The sequence below is a fragment of the Nannobrachium achirus genome (assembly GCF_963921795.1).
Source record: "Nannobrachium achirus genome assembly, chromosome: 2".
Lineage (NCBI taxonomy): Eukaryota > Metazoa > Chordata > Actinopteri > Myctophiformes > Myctophidae > Nannobrachium > Nannobrachium achirus.
This window is the reverse complement of record NC_137811.1, coordinates 55,152,001-55,169,510: the sequence shown is the minus strand read 5'-3', so window position 1 is coordinate 55,169,510 and position 17,510 is coordinate 55,152,001. Positions and strand designations below refer to the sequence as shown.

Here is a 17,510-nt window from a genome sequence, read left to right as displayed (position 1 = left end):
TCAGCGATTGAAATACCCACTGTTTTGACCGAGAGGAGCAAGAACACGGAAGCAGAGAAAATGGCTTCCGAATCTATTTTTTTCCTGTGAAAAACATAAACAGGAAGTGGACGGCGATGCAGTTTTTCAATGCTATCACCAGTAGTTGCTGGCTCCAAAACATTCCCCGTCTCTGTCCCACACTATCCTTAACTGCTGCGGAGACACTCATCCATGCCTTCATCACATCCAGAATCGATTACTGCAATTGTCTTCTCTACTGTGCTACCTCCAAAGTTTTCAAGAAACTGCAATATGTTCAAAACTCTGCTGCTCGCCTCCTCACCAAAACCTGATCAAGAGACCACATCACCCCAGTTCTCCACAACCTCCATTGGCTCCCAGTAAAATACAGAATCGACTTCAAAATACTGATCACCACACCACCTACAAGGCCCTCAACAACCTGACTCTCTGACCTCGTCAAAACCCATGTTCCCTCCCGCCGCCTCAGATCTGGCAATGCCAACCTCCTGAAATTCACCCATAAAGCAAAAAAAAAACACCTGGGGTGACAGGGCTTTTTCAGTTGCAGTCCCCACCCTATGGAACCCACTCCCACCTCACATAAAAGCTGCCCCCACCCTTGCCGTGTTCAAAGCCTCTTTCAAACCCCACCTCTTTGGACTTGCTTTCCCTTCCTAACTCTACTCTCATACTCAGCTATAAATTTGTTCTGTCCTTTTTAGCCTTTTAACATTTTATATATATTTTTTGTAAGGCGACTTTTGAGTACCTAGAAAAGTGCTATATAAGTTTGATGTTGTATTATTATTACTAGAAGCTGGGCCGCCCTTCGGGCGGCCCAGCGTCTAGTCGGCGACCTGGCCAACTCGGAACAATGTAAATAGGGAATGAATGCCCCGCCCTTTAATGCAAACCCCATTATACCTGTTTTCATAGGACCCGTTTTGACCATTTGTCTGCCTGTGTCCATTTTTGCCCATATATGGAGATATCTGTATCTGTCTGTCGGTGTCCATTTTATGTCCATATATGGAGATCACTGCAGTTATAGTTCTGGGTCCATTTTATGCCCATATATGCCCATATATGGAGATATCTGTCTATCTGCATCCATTTTATGCCCATATATGGAGATCTCTGTATCTGTCTGTCTGTGTCCCTTTTATGCCCGTATATGGAGATCTTTGTGATTCTGCATCCATTGTATGCCCATATATGCCATATATGGAGATATCTGTTTATCTGCGTCCATTCGCACGTGCCGAATTTGAAATAGGGAATGAATGCCCCACCCTTTAATGCAAACCCCATGAATGCCCCACCCTTTAATGCAAACCCCAATATACCTGTTGTCATAGGACCCGTTTTGACCATCTGTTTGTCTTTGTCCACTTATGCCCATATATGAAGATCTCTGCACACACAGTACCGGTTGCGGAAAACTCTGATGTCAGACTTTATGCCCATATCTGGAGAACGCGCGTGCCGGTGGGAAGAAGGGTTCTCGAGATACGCGGATTACATACATACATACACATTCACAGAGATTTTGTGTTGACTCATGTGGCGTACGTGATGTCAGAGCCTTTTATGAAGTGATGTCACAATGACTCAGCGCTTGCGCCGATTTCCTCCGGAACAGCCTGATGTCAACAATCAGCTCCGCATAAGGAGATTCCGAACGTTTCGCGCCGGTTTCGGAAAACCGCGAGTCGGGTCGGGTCGAGGCCTGGCACTGCACTCCGCGCGGCGGCGGGGAACGCGCGTGCCGAATCTGAAGCCGGTGGGACGAACGGTTCTCGAGATACGCGGATTACAAACAAACAAACAGACAGACAGACAGAGATTTGTCGCATTTATAGATAGATTATTATAAGCACTTACCAGCTGAGAGTTACGTCAGTGAGGGTTACAAAATACGCAGGTATTGATCTGTGTTCGACTGAAAGAATCATGCAACGTCACAGCCACTCATCGGATGGCAATTTTAGAGTAGGTGTGCAGGAGTGTGAATAAAACTGATTCTGTGTGCAAGAGAGGCTTTATGGTGAAAAGAAAAACAAAACCCTATGAATAAAATCAAGTTGAAACTATAGACTGAATCCATACCCCACCATCTGTCCCTCTCTTCAGGTCCAGCAATCCTGGAGGACGTGCTGATTGAGGTGTTCCGGACATTATACACACAGTGCCGGACTGAGCTTGACCTGCACACCCAGAATCCATTTAGCAAAGACCACACTCATCTCAGCAGGCAGGTCCAGTCTGCTTTTAGACATTGTTTTCATGTGAACTGCTATTTGAGGCCATGCTAATTGTGACTTCCTGTTCTGAATCGTTCTCAGCAAACTAAGAGAGAACAAGAAGACAGCGGAGCTAATTAAGACAGCCAACCTGCTGTTCAACTCCTTTGAGCCGTACTACATGTGGGATTACATCGCTCGTTGGTTCGAGGAATGCTGCAGGTTTGTATCATGGCTTCATGCGTGTTTAGATGTGATAAGAGAAATGTCACCTTGGAAGCCCTTTTCTGCCGGGGTCGACACAATGTCTGCCTTCTCACTTGGAACCACAAGGTTGTACTGTGCATCCATATGTCAATATAGAGGTCCTTCTCAAAAAATTAGAATATTGTGTAAAAGTTCATTTTCTTCTGTAATATAATAGATTTTTTTAAACTTTCATATATTTTAGATTCATTGTGCATGCAGTGAAATATTCAAAAGCTTTTTTTGTTTTAATTTGGATTTTTATGGCATACAGCTCATGAAAATCAAAAACCCATATCTCAAAATATTAGAATATTCCACATGACCACTCAAAATACGCATTTATAATACAGAAATGTCAAAGTTCTGAAAGGTTATGTCAATTTATGCACTCAGTACTTGGTATGGAATACTTTTGAACAAATTCCTTCATCAATGGGGCGTGGCACGAAGGTGGTCAGCCTGTGGTACTGTTGAGGTGTTATGGAAGCCCAGGTTTGATTGATTGAGACCTTAAGCTCATCTGTGTGGTTGAGTCTGGTGTCTCTCATCTTCCTCTTGACAACACAACACAGATTCTCTGTGGGGTTCAGGTCAGGCCAGATTGCTGGTCAGTTAAGGCCAGTAATACCATGGTCACTACACCAGTTACTAGTAGTTTTGGCTCTATAGGCAGGTGCCAAGTGCTTCTGGATAAAATAAATTATCATCTCAATAAAGCTTTTCAATCTACGGAAGCATTAAGTGCTCTAAAATCCCTGGGTAGATGACTGTCATGACTCTGAACTTGATAAAACACAATGTGGGCAAAACCAGCATTGCAATGTATTGCAGGTGTTGGTCATAGTGACGAATGGCTATTAAAATCATTTTACACCAATATGTGGCTACCAGTTCTGTAACGTGCAGTTGTTTTTTAAATATAATAATAATAAATACAAATACAATAATAATAATACAGGGATTAACTTCAATTGTCTAAATTCGGTGTAAATATAAACGTAGAAACGCCGACTATAATTAGTCGGCTAAATCTCGGCTAGATCTAAACTATAGTTAATAATGATCAACGGATATTATAATTATGTTAGTCCAATATTAGGAGATCAGTTAAGCACCTTACTGTTGTTTTTTTAATAACTAGTTATCGAATTATGGAATAAATTGCAAAGTATATTTTCGGTGTGAATATAACCGGAATCTAGCTGGTTGAAATGACGGCCAAAAAATAACTAGTCGTGTAATATCCGACTATTGCTCAGTGGGATATTTAGCCACTTGTACACATGCCCCCAACCACTGAAATAAGAATTTCTAAAACAATAGAAAGAAGTAAATGAAATAATTTTAACACTCTAATCTTTTATATTCTTTAATTACAATCTAAAATATGAACCCTTGTTGTAAAAAACTAAAGTTGTCCTTCAAGTCAGATGCCCGATACATGTTGAAACATTCTGTTAGGTTGCACTGCTGGCCATACCTCAATTGTGAGGGGTACCTGTTTTTACTTGTGTATGACTGTTTAAACGTGTACACTTGCATCATATTTGGGATGTGGCCAGTGATGAAAGTGAATCTTTTCATTTTTGCAGGAGGACAGAGAAAGGCAGCCCATGTGCACCGCGGCACACTGGGAGCATAGACTCTCCAGACCTCTCATTGGTGGAATTCTGTCAGCTGGTTGATTTCCTGCTGGATATTGTTTCCTTGGTGAGAAACAAGCGACCACACTTCCTTTCATGCTTTCTCTCTATCCTGTTTCTTGCTTTCTCTCTATTCCAGTTCCCCCAGGCTCTCACACCTCTTGCAGTCTAGTCTCACGTAGCCAGATAATCAGATGTCTCCGCCTACTAATACATCATCTTGGGAAATCTAAATTCTATGTATCGTCTCTACAACTTACCCTGCTTTGAAAACCAGTCCTGACACCGACCCAAAATCCAATATGAAGTGTTTCCACGCAGCTCATTCATTGAATTTGATGTCTCCAGACGTACAGTATCAGTAGGCAGAGATCTATGGTCGTCTGCCGACGTGAAACTACTTGGAATCAAGAAATATGTTCTGTCAGGACCAGAGAGCTCTTCAAGGAAAGTGTGAATCTGGTGTCACATTCTGACTACATTCTTTGGACTACCCTTTGTGTGCGAGTGTGCGTGCATGCGTTTGTGTGTGTGCGGGGCCCCCTATGTTCAGTGCAGAGTATTTTATGCATTATTTTAGAATTAAGCCTCTGTCTACAATATTTCCAATCTAAATTGTTTGGAAATGCCTCACACCTTTATTACATTTTCTAATTGTGTCTATGAGAGGCAGAAGGAGTTAATTAAAGGGAGCTTGTGTGTGTTTGTGTATGAGCAAGAGAGAGAGGCAGAGTGTGCTGAATGTGAGCGAGCGAGGGGGCCAGCATGCACGTGTGCGTTGTATGTACTGTATGCGTGTATCTCTGCATACAAAGTGTGTTGTGTGTCCTTATGCTCTGCTCCTGTCTGTTCAAACTCTGTGCTCTCTCTCCTTGAAGCCTACTAGAAGCATGAGGGTAATCTGTCAGGTAAAGTACTGCTCTTTCCTGCTTCTTCACCTCACCCTGCTTCACTGAGGCGGCGATAACATCTCTGCAACATCACGCCAAACATCCCCTCAAAAACCCATTCCACCATTCTTGCTGTGCTTTCTTCAAGACATCAAGTTGATTGGCTGATTTGACCTCTTAAGCCCCATTTTTGAAAAATGTAGAGGAAATAGCCCATCTATTGTCTCACAATGCATCCCCTTTGCAATGTGTTGTGAGTTTGTAGGTCAGCCATTTTTGCCGTCTTTCTTTCTCGTCTTTAATATGACATGCTCAATATAGGGAAGCCAGCTTGAAAGTGGCACATTTTGTACCTAAAGCACAAAACAAAAGTGAAAAGATGATCCCAAGAATTGGGAAGGCAACAGTGATGAGTGGTGGAAACCCTGATGTGGCTGCTTAGTGTGGATGTTGTGGACATGACATCTCAGCACAGTGTATGTACATGTACTGTCTGCATGCATGTAGTAATTTACTTCCACATTACTCACATTATTTTTATGAATGTGTCTTCTTAAACGCCTTTTATGTCCTCATTTGTTCATTTATCTTGGTTCATTTTAAACTGCTTTTTCTTTTTCATTATTTTTCATTTGTGTACATGTTTGTCCACTTAAAAACTAAGCGCCAATACAAATGTATTAGCTGCACCTGTGTTGGTTACATCTATAGCTCTACTCTTCTATAAATGTAAACTTTAAGAGAGCAGCATACAAAAAAGTCCTGCTCTGAAGTTACTGTACACTTTAAAATTGTGTGTTAGCGGAAGTGCTCGATTTTGACGGAAGTGCTGCGTTTGGGCTAGTCCCAGTTGGGCGGTGTCCCAGTTGGGCGAACAGACTGTAAAGCAAGCGATCTTCATCCCATTCATGCGTTTATCGTGCGCTTGCCCAGGCCTTACGGCCTGGGCATAAATATAATGACTGCATTCACCACGGCTATTCGCGGGCACTCGGGGCTGCAGCGCTCGGGCGCAAAGAGCAGGACCAAGGTCCGCTGGTCTTCGCGCCGCTTGCGGCTTGCAATGTCGTGGACAATAATTACAGTCTGTTCGCCCAACTGGGACACCGCCCAACTGGGATTTTCCCTGCGTTTAAGGGAAGTTACGTCATGCGGTGCTGGTCTGTTTACATCCCCCAGCAAAACAAACCAAAATAGATTGTAGGACCCAAATGCATTTGGGTCCCCATCCGGAATCAATGGTGGTAAATTTACTATAATCCAATTTTTGTCTTAGGAATGCGAAAAATACAAAACAATATTATTGAACTCAGGTCTCTATGGCATAAGTAATCAACAGAAAAAAAGTCATTTTGGGGGTGAACTACTCGTTTAAGTCTCATTCATACTCCAGAGAAGGTGAAGAGCAGTTCACCATGGCATAGTTTTCTAAAGTATGACTTTAGAAAACTACACCGTGGTGAACTGCCTTCACCTTCCCTGGAGGCCTGGAGTATGGATGAGCCTTTACAGTACATATACCTCCTGTCAGGTTCACCTCCTCCCTAATGCCCACGTCCAGGGTGTCACAAGGGGGGGGAAAGTGGGACTGAGTTACTAGGGCCCAAGGTGGAGGGGCCTGGAATTATTTCATACTTTAGCTATTGAAAAATAGCAGATATACAAGCTCACAGCGCCGTGCTGCGAGCCTGTAGATCTGCTATTTTTGAAAAGTTGTGAGAATGTGTGCAAATCTTTGAATATATGTATTTTTAAGCGAACATTTGTAACTCAAATTTTGCTTCTGGGGGACCCTGGAACTAAATATTTTGAGATGGGGGTCTGTGGCCAAATACATATAATTTTGGGGGTCCTTCACATGGTTTGAGCACCAGTGACATAGAAACATACAGTAGGTTTTTCAAAAAAAACTAGAATTTGAAATATTCAAAGAATTTGAAATATTCAAAGACAGATTTTCACAATTTTTCAAAAATAGCAGATCTACAAGCTCGCAGCACAGCACTTGGTGCCACGCTGTGAGCTTGTATATCTGCAATTTTTCAATAGTTAAAGTACCCAGGGCCCAGAATTTGGTGCGACACCCCAATGCCCACGTCTGTCGACATTGCTCACTCACTGTGCTTTTGTACCCCTGCACTCATCCAGGAGACCTACATAGAGATCCAGACAGAGCACCTTCCCCAGCTGCTGCTCCGCATGGTTGCTGCACTTACCTCTCACCTCCAGACCCTGGGCCTCGATGAGCTCACCCACTGCCTGCGTCTCTGCTCCAAGATCCTTAGCAAGGTGCAGCCGCCCCTGGTGTCCCCTCTGTCCCTGCCCCCTGGTCCCCAGACGCAGGGTCTGTCTAACTCCACTGCCACTCCCTCCAACACCACAAGGGAAAAGAGTGGAGATAAAGAGGAGGAGAAACAGGTGAGGAAGGAGAACCAGGCACTGTAGTGTAGAGGTCAAAGAAGCTCTGGAGCCCCAACGCATGCCAAGTATATGGGTCTTATGGAGTTCCCTTTTTGTCAGAACATATACATAATCATAGAGCATGCCTTATTTTGGTTAATTAGAGTATAATTAACACTTTGCAAGCCACGGGGAGCCCCTTAATATTAAAACCGGAATATACCGGACATCTGAGCAAGGAGTCTCAGCCGCGCCGTGTTTTACCGTACTGGGTCATTAAAAACGAAATAAATTATTTTTATCCGAAAATCGGCGATCGTCTAACCTTCCCTAGTCACCACTCGTCCATCGATAGCGCATGGCTCGTCTGACGTGAAGCAGAAGTGACGTCAGGTCCATTCCTTCCAGAGGCTTCCTTGCAGCCGTCCGTTTACTGTTTAGAGGATAACATTAGCATAGCTGGAGTGCTAAGGGCTAAGCTAGCCAAAGCAGTCATTCTTGAATTATATGCTTGGATTATTATGCGCACGGATCGCGCACGCGAAACGCACGGGGAGAAGATGCCTCGGCCAAAACTGCCACTCTATCCCAATGGAGATCCAGATAATCACAGTGAGCTAACGACCTGGGGATTGAAAAAAAAGAAAAAACAACGGCGCGGTCCAAGAAGGAGGGGTGGCGGGCTCATGTTTATAAACATAATATTATGTCTCAGATCATAATACAATAATAGAAATTTCACGGCTAATCTATCAACAGCCATTCTATTTCGGCTAGCAAAGTGTTAAACAACAAATAATGATTAATTTATGGATGTTCTTTCTGTGTCTGTTTGAATTTAGTGTCTGGCCGACATATTATTTAAGCTGTTCTTCCTGAAATTAACCTCATGTAGTTTGCATTTGAAGATTATTTTGATGTATTTTGTTGATCAGTAAATGATACCAGCATTTTGCCGAATATTTGTTATCCTCTATGGCCAATGTTAAATTGTTTACAAACACCAAAAATACAACTCTCTTTATACTAACCTCCAACATTTATAAGCTAACATTTTCCAGACTTTCAATTCCAACCCCTCCTGTGACTCTGGTCTTTTGAAAGTCCTTAAATAGAGCAGCCTCTGTTATCATCACCCTAGAGACAAACCTAGTTCAATACACTCCCCAAAACTACCTCAGGCTGTAATGGTGCGCCCTGGTCCCTGAACGGGCTCCTATCTCCTTGATCCCTGCTGACTCTTCCTGTTGGCAGGGTGATCCCATGCCCAGCCTTACAGTCTCTTTGTCCCCCAGCATATGGCCTTTTGAAGACATTTATGCTCATGCCTCCTGGTCATTCCAGTCCCACTATCTGACTGTTGGAAGTATTTGAGAGCTCATCGAGGCATGACGGAAAAGTATCCATTGCTAGACCAGAACTAGCAATGGATAGACGGACAGATGGATAGTTTGAGGTAGCCCCTGGGAGCAGAAGAGAGTGAACAAGTAGTGAGACAAGGTGTTTAACCAACAGCTGAGCCCTGCTCTCTGTCTGTCTGTCTGTCTATCTCTCTCTAAGGAGGAACAGGGGAGAGCTTCAGTACCTCTCGGGAGGGCCAACTTCACTGGAGCGGAAAACCTTTCCCACCCTCATATATCGGTTGAATATAATATAACCCCCACCACACCTGAGGGTTATTTAGACAACATGGTTTGCCATCTGAGGCTCCAGAAAGATGTCACTGTCACCTCAACTATAATGTATCATGGGGAAGTATTGTCGGAGCCGAGCAGTCTGTCAGCTGGCTGCTAGCCAGGTATACGGCTCTCTGTCCCTACAGAGACCCTGAGGTGTAAGTCAACAGCTGTGCTCCTCCATCAACCCTCACTCAACTGATTGTGTGCTGGAGGGAGGGGGGTTAGTGTATCTTTAGGGAGATCATCACTCAGTTGAGTTGAGGAAGAATTGTAAGTACTTATGAAGGAAGTTAAGAACATGTTTTGTACCAGTCAGGGAAAATTGATTGTGTCTCCCACAACATACAAGCAATCCGTTAGTATTGAACTGGGTAGACTGCAACAATGAATATCTAGAGTTTTGTTCAATCCACTGTTAGTGTTTTGCAGTATTTCTTTTTGCAAGTTCATTGCACTTTTTTGTTCCTTTATGTTGAGCATCTCAGCATACTTCCCTCCTGGTTTTGTTCCTCATGTCTGACCCAGGCTGTATTTAACCCCATTCCTGTGTGTGTGTGTGTGTGTGTGTGTGTGTGTGTGTGTGTGTGTGTGTGTGTGTGTGTGTGTGTGTGTGTGTGTGTGTGTGTGTGTGTGTGTGTGTGTGTGTGTGTGTGTGTGTGTGTGTGTGTGTGTGTGTGTGTGTGTGTGTGTGTGTGTGTGTGTGTGTGTGTGTGTGTGTGTGTGTGTGCGTGCGTGCGTGCAATGCCGTAGGCCCTTCACACCACCCTGGAGTCACCTGGGAGTGGAGAGGAGTTCCAGGACGGGGAGAACGCTCCCAGCAGATGCTCCTCCGAGAGTGGCTTCACAGACTTTGTCCAGTATCAGGCAGACGGCTCAGAGGAGCCAGAACGCAGCCACAACCAACTGAAGTCCGGCCGTCGCTCCTCGGGCCCGGCCCAGGCCAAGCCACTGGACAAGCCTGTGATGCAGTGTTGCCTAGAGCATTTCCAACAGTTCCTCTCGCGCTTGATCACCCTGTACATCGTCTCCGGGGAAGGAGACGTGCCAGGGGCTGAGAGGGGAGAGGCAGCGCAGGCCGGGGCCATCGCTCCAGACGGGGTCCCACAGAGCAGCTGCGTGTTCCAGCTAGCGCTGCGCTCTGCGGGTCCTCCTGGGGAGGGACAGAGGGAATGTGTGCCCGCCTTCACCGCTGCCTGTCAGCTCTTCCTGGAGTGCTCCAGCTTTCCTGTCTATATCGCTGAGGGCAACGTCAAGTCTTCGCCCTCGCAGGAAGAACAGAATGGTAAGACACACAAATGTCCAAAGTCCATTTACTCTGTAGAGGAACAAGACTTCTCGTTTAGCTGGTAATTACTTTGTCCAGCATTTGTGAGGATATCATCAGCCAGCAGCTTGTGCACAGGGATAAGCACTCTTGTCAAACACTTGTATCAGCTACAGTATGTGCATATTTGCTATACTAGTAAGACGCCTCAGGGCATATTAGCAAATATGCTAATATCAAATATGCCCTATAGGGCGAGTTTGTGCCAATTCTTGGCCATCTGGCCAGTTATGTACAGTATATATCGGACCAGTTACCCATATATGGAGACCCCTGGTACCCATATTTGGAGATCCATGTACTGTATATGGAGATATGCTGTGAGAGCCCAAACATGCTTACTCAGTTATTTGTAATGTGACAGTCCTATGATGTCTATGACATCTGACATCATACCCTGTTATGCCCATACATGGAGATCCCTGTCTGTAGAGCCAGCCACACAGATATGGGCTGTCTAGGCCATATAGATTCTGTTAATGTGGTATAAGATATGGGCTTAACCCTTTCAAAGCCACAGGGAGCCCCTTAAAAACAGGGGTACAGAGGTACTGCCGTGCAATCTTCTATTTATTTATAAACATGTTTTAAAAAAGCAATGCACCAAATGATAACAACACGCTCGGATCGCTCAGTGCAAGCGTGCAAAACGTGCATGAAGCAAGTTTTTTGGTCGGCCAACTTACATTGATGCAGCTGCAGGCTGCGAGAAAAAACAGCGCCCGAAAGTACATTACGTCCTCGTTGCACGCACAGTGATCTAATCGCATGTAATCCACTCATTCCGAAGCCTTGATTTCGTCTTTCGTCTGATCGAAAAAGACGAGGAGATGCGCTGGCCAACCGGCAATGTCACGTAATGGAAGCCTGTGCAAGCCAGTTGCTAAGTTACAGATGACGTCATCACGTCTCTGACGCTTTAACCCTTGAGATGATTTCTTAAAGAGACAGAGCACGACCGGTGACTGTTTTTTTAAAAAATATATAATTAATTTCATTTTTAATGACCTAGTACGGGAAAAGACGGGCGGCTGATTGCGTGGACCGGACAAGTACGGGCAAGTACGGGAGGCTCCCCGTGGCTGGCAAACTGTTGATTACTTCAGGGAACTCCATATATGGGGATTCTGTTAGTGTGACATCACAGTGAAGCCAGAGCGTGATGTCAGAGCGGCAAACCCATCTGTTAAGAGTGTTTCCCATAGGCCGTAAAAAAGTGTACACGTCTACACGTCCAGACAGACACGAATAAGCTGTGCCGTTTCTAATACATTTTCTAATTAAAATGTATTCTCTGCCAATAATAAATAACCAAGAAAGCCCACATATTTTCCTTTTTTTTCTTTAGTCACAGAATATATATCTCCAGTACGATGAATCCCCCGATCGTTGGTAACGACAGAGGTTATCTCTGTGCTTCCGTGGGGAAAAAAGACCACCTGTTCTCGAGTTATGGGCCGTTGAAACAGCGTTTCTCGCTCTCACATGCAGCACAAACAAAGGAGGGGAGATAAAGATGTTTCCGTGAAAAAAATTAAACGGATGCGGATCTCAGCTTGTAGATCTGCTATTTTTGGCAAATCGATTTTTGTAGAGTGAAATAAGAGCGTACTAAATGCTGTCTGCTTCATCAAGTATAGAGGGTTTAAGTGGTACTGAATTTGCAGCTCAACAAAAGCTAATGCATCCTATTGTATCTTACAGCTTAATCCTCTTCGTCCCAAGTGGGACATAAGGCTTCAACGATCTGCCTCCATCGGGACCTGTCTTGTGCTGCATGTTGTGCCTCGCCCCATGTTAGGTTCATCTCCATCAGCTCAGCTGTTACAGTTCGTCGCCAGGTTGTTTTGGGTCGGCCTCTCTTTCTTTTCCCTGCGGGGGTCCATCTGAGAGCAATCTTTGGGATACGATCCTGGGCCATCCTGAACACATGCCCGAGCCATTTGAACCTGCGGCGCTTGATCTCCAGCACCACGCTGTTGCACTTGGTCACCCTGTGTAGCTCCTCATTAGATATTCTCGCAGGCCAGAAGATGCTGCAGATTTTCCTGAGGCATCGATTGTGGAATGCATCAATCTTCTTCATGTCACTTGTTGTGACTCGCCAGCTTTCCGATCCATACAGCAGCACTGACTTCACGTGTATGACAGAGGACAATTTCACGATAATCTCTGTGATACGATGGTTTATGATACGAGGTTTTTCATCACGATAAAGGATAAGAACAATTATCGTCCCATCCCTGATAACAATACATTTCCAAAAACTGTCCAACATAGTTTGAAAAGGCTTTGATGTGTTAATGCATGTACATCTATTCTCTCCCTCCGTCCAGACGGCGAGCAGGTGCAGCCGGCGCTGTGGCTCCAGACGCTGATGGACGCCTGCTGCCTGGCGGCTGACTTCAGCATGCAGGGCGTGGCCATCTCCCTGCTCATGGACCTGGTGGGCCTCACCCAGTCTGTTACTATGGTCTCCACCGAGAGCTTTGCCTCGGGCGGCAGCAGTGACTCCGCCCAGCCCAGAAGCCCCAGTCAGGGCCGAGTGTCCGTAGTGATCAGGCCACCTCTGACTCAGGGAATACTGAAGTACATCGCCGATAAGACTGACTTTTTTAAGGTACTACAGATGTCTCTTTGACATTCAGCGGTGGATATTGTTGTGTGTGGGAATTACCACTTGAAATTTCACTTTGTTATTGGTACTTCAATTACTGGCATGTTACAAGAGTATATATCTTGTTCGAATTACACTCCTGATGGGTCAGAGAGACAAGGAACTTGTCACCTTTGCTTGAATTTGGTTTCATTACTTTCGTCATATTTCACCTCCTCTCTAAATCTGTACCGTCATCCTCGATTCTATACTTCTACAGAGACAACAGAAACCGCTTTAAAAACTAATTCACTGCCAGTTTAAGCAGAGATATTTTGTGATAGGTCTTCTTCGCTAGCAGTCACTTCTTGTTTCCTGATTTTGTTTTGCATCTTCTGAGAGTAGACTGTTATCAGTGGCAGCAAGAGCAGGATTTTCTCTTTCCACAACAATCCAAATCACCTCCTAGCTTTTTCATTGTGTTTCATTGTCTGTGTTCCTCTCACACCATCCCAGAGTGTGGCAGTGATCCTTTGGGACCAGCTGGGTGAAAGAACACCTCAGCACCACCAGCGCAGTGTGGAGCTCTTCTACCAGCTCCACAATCTGGTGCCTTCCTCCAGCATCTGTGAGGATGTCATCAGCCAGCAGCTCATGCACAGGGACAAGGTCAGAGCAATGCTAAAGGACAGTAAATCATACTAGTCACCCCTTCACTCACTCACTCTCTGATCCTATATACAGTATTTGACAATTATTGTCAATGTCTTTTCAGAGGATTCGCCTTGAGGCCCATGTGAAGTTTTCAGTGCTTTGGCATTTGACCAGGGACTTGAACATGACTAAGTCCTCCCCTTTTAATCGCACCTTTGACAGGTAGGTCCAGCGTTCATCAGCATCATCATTTATTTATTTCAGTCATATGTTGTTCATACAGTAACATAACGTTACACTGTGATGCTACCGTCTCGTACCTTAAACCAGAGGTTCTCAACCTGTGGGTCGGGTCCCCAAATTATTCAATTCTTAGTACTCGTCAGGGTGGGGGGGGGGGGGGTTCTCCCAGTTAAAATATGATTATTTGGGGGGTCGCGGCCTGAAAAGGTTGAGAACCACTGCCTTAAACTACTGTCTGACTTACCTGGTCTGCTCCCTTTGGTCTCCAGGTCCTTGTTCATCATGCTAGACAGTCTGAGCTACTGGGACCCGTCTGCCAGCTCTGTGGGCCGTGCCTGGCTGAACCAGGTCTTACAGAGACACGACATAGCTCGGGTCCTGGAGCCTCTGCTCCTCTTGCTGCTACACCCCAAGACCCATCGCGTGTCCATCCAGAGGGTCCAGGCCCAGTGCCACTGGGCAAAGGCCTTCCCCAACCCACCTGAACAGGAAATGCCCTCAGAGGCTACCTATGGCAGAGACTCCGGCTTCTTAGACAGTGAGCACTGGCTTATTGATTAACCCTATTCTCCTGGAGACTATATGGTCAATTGGATGAAAGAGGTGACTGTGTGCAAATCTAGTGCCTGTATTTGGCCAGGTGTAGGACCATCAAGGCAATAATCAAAAAGAAGGTTGAAACATCAGAAAACCGTGCCAGTGACATCATCAGTTGGAAGATTATTTTTTTATATATATATTTCGATTTTTATTATCATGAGAACAATGGCTTCCATTATAACATTGTAACTTTTCAGTAATAGAAAGCCTACAGTTTCCTTTAGCTTGGATTCCCCATCGATGATGTCACTGGTATACAGATTTCTGAACTGCTCAGAGCCCTCCTATGAGACACAGACACGAATAGGAAAAGAAATTGCTATTTTATCATGAATTTTATCATATATATTATTGAGGACCAATCATATGAAGGTTGAAAAGTGGTGAAGTCGTACTTTAAGCTAGTAAAGAGAGGTATATGTCATCTTGGCTTACTCTTTCTTGGTTGAAATTAGCTGTTTATTATTATCACCCAGATAATGCCTTTTTTACAACTCCTTTTCTTCTCTTCTCAGACTTCAGCCAGATGCAAGGGGAGGGACATGAGCAGCTTGGAGGCCTCCCGTTGGGCGACATGGAGCCCTTCTGTCTGACTGTCAATCCTCTAAGTGACAGCCTGTCCTTGCTTAGCCTGAGCAGTGAGAACCTGCAGCTAGCTGGTGAATATCAACCATCTGATCAGCAGGGGGAGCCCCCGAGCTCCGAGTCCAGTGGCTCCCACTCATCCACTGTGGACAATGGCAGCATTGAGGAGCCCGATGGCGACAACGTCACAGTCAATGGCTCAGACCAGTTGCCCAGCTCCTCGGATGTTGTGTCTGCAGAGGACGACGACACGATTGAGGAGACCGTGTCCTGCGTTTTAGCAGAGCTCATAAGTCGGGTTGTGAGTTTGGAAGAGGAGGCAGATGGTGAAACGCTGCCTGAGGCTTGGCAACAGACGGATTCAGACAGCACTTCCTCAGACTCCTCCACGGGCCCCTGTGTTGACCTGGCCCCCGATCCCAGTTCCCACCACCAGACCCTGCCGGAGATGCTGGCAGGAGGCACCCTGGAGTTCTTCTCTGTGGCAGCAGCTGACATGACTGCAGAAGAGGAGCACAGGGAGGGTTTGACGCGGCACAGCTCGTACCCATCCATCGTTACGTTGCGGGACAGCTCCGGTCCAGCCACTCCCGAACACAGCCTGCAGGTGGATGACCCCCAGGCTCGCAAACGCAGCCATAGCAGCACACAGCTCAGCTTGAAAGGGAAGATCCTGGAGAAACTGGCGGACAAGTCTCCGGGGGCAAAGCCCAAAATCAAAAAGGCCAAGAGGAAAGAGGAGGAGAGGATAAAGAAGGCTGCTAGTCAGGCCGAAAAGTTACGCCCTAGCATATTCTTCGGGGACAGCCTGGATCTGGAGAACTGGTACAGCTGCGGGGAAGGGGAGGTGTCTGAGATCGAAAGCGACACTGGCTCACCCAGTGGGGGCGCAGCTGGCTCCGTGGACAGCGTTAATAGCACAGGAGCACGCAGATCTTCCTCAGCTCCAACTCGCTTTAACATCCACCCGCTTTACCAGCACGTTCTGCTCTACCTCCAGCTATATGACTCCTCCAGGGCACTTCATGCCCTGACGGCCATAGCGTCCATGCTCAGAGCTGCTCCCTCAGGCTTTGTGGGCGCCATCTCCACCACCAGCATCAACAACACCTACACTCCGCAGCTGTCTCTCCTCCAGAACCTGCTTGCCCGCCACCGGGTCTCCGTCATGGGCAAAGACTTCTACTGCCCCATCCCCCAGGATTCACACTCACACTCGTTCCGCAGCGCCATGTACTTGGAGATCATCATCTCGCTCTGCCTCTACTTCCTGCGTAGCTACTACTCGGCGCATGTGGTGGTCGGCAACCAGGACCTGGCCGGGAACCGTGCCATGCAGCTGACCAGCGTTGAGGTCCTGACACTGCTCTTCAGCGAGCTGGCCAAGGTGACGGGTGGCTCGGCCAAGGGTTTCGCCAGCTTCATCAGCGACGTGCTCTCTAAGTGCAAAGTCCAGAAGGTGGTGCTCCATTGCCTGCTGTCCTCCATATTCAGTGCCCAGAAGTGGCACGAGCAGCGGGCTGCGGGGGTCAACTCGGCCTCCGTGGAGGAGGGTCTGTCGGAGGACAGCGTGATCAACTTATCGGAGGACCAGATAGACAGCTGCAGCGCCGTCCAGTCCCAGCTCCTCAGACTGCTGCAGAGCCTGGTGGTTCTGGAGCACCGGGTCCTGGTGTCTGCAGAGGAGGGAGGCGAGGGAGGGCCCGGCGTGGGGGGCGCGGGGAGCGGAGGGACGGGTGCCGGGGCGGGGTTCGAGCTCCTGGGCGGGGAGGTGGAGCACGTCAATCCTCAGCAGCCGATGACATCGCTGCAGTACCTGCACGGACAGCCGATCACGGCACAGGGCATGTTCCTCTGCGCTGTGATCAGGGCGCTGCATCAGCACCACGCGTGCAAGATGCATCCTCAGTGGATCGGGCTTATCACGGCCACACTGCCCTACATGGGGAAGGTGCTTAGGAGGGTGGTGGCCTCTGTCACCCTGCAGCTGTGTAGAAACCTGGACAACCTCCTGCAGCAGTATCGCTATGAGACCGGCATCACTGAGACCAGGTACTGACAATGATTGTACTGTTGGCCTACTACGCCGAATCTCAGTTCATTACTAATGTCGAATGCCAAAACTGTCATACATACAAACATTTTTTAAAGTAATGATTAAATAAATAAATAGGAATATAATTTTTAATGATAATGTATGTGTATGCTGCAAGAAGTGGTATCCTGCTCAGTATACATTTAAGCAAAACTTTTCAATTATTGCATTAAAAATACAACATAATGTAAACGTGTTATTGGTATCTGCCGCTATCCAAGAATAGAGTACTTGTATTTGGTCATTAAAATGTCGGTGCAGCAAAGTTTTAACCAAGATTATTAGGGGCCCAGGATATTGAGA

At 46.3% G+C, this 17,510-nt stretch overlaps 1 protein-coding gene across 1 annotated transcript in view; it reads left to right on the top strand.

The window, feature by feature from the left end:
- dop1a (DOP1 leucine zipper like protein A) overlaps positions 1 to 17,510 on the top strand; it is a gene marked incomplete at its 3' end in the record, with an annotated part of 51,453 nt that overhangs the window by 18,674 nt on the left and 15,269 nt on the right. Inside the window, exons 10-19 of the mRNA XM_080752037.1 lie at positions 2,140 to 2,260; positions 2,352 to 2,471; positions 4,091 to 4,208; positions 7,180 to 7,449; positions 9,861 to 10,392; positions 12,771 to 13,054; positions 13,547 to 13,699; positions 13,806 to 13,906; positions 14,197 to 14,465; positions 15,043 to 17,164. Coding sequence (XP_080608163.1) covers positions 2,140 to 2,260; positions 2,352 to 2,471; positions 4,091 to 4,208; positions 7,180 to 7,449; positions 9,861 to 10,392; positions 12,771 to 13,054; positions 13,547 to 13,699; positions 13,806 to 13,906; positions 14,197 to 14,465; positions 15,043 to 17,164 — 4,090 coding nt within the window. The remainder of the gene's footprint in view (positions 1 to 2,139; positions 2,261 to 2,351; positions 2,472 to 4,090; positions 4,209 to 7,179; positions 7,450 to 9,860; positions 10,393 to 12,770; positions 13,055 to 13,546; positions 13,700 to 13,805; positions 13,907 to 14,196; positions 14,466 to 15,042; positions 17,165 to 17,510) is intronic.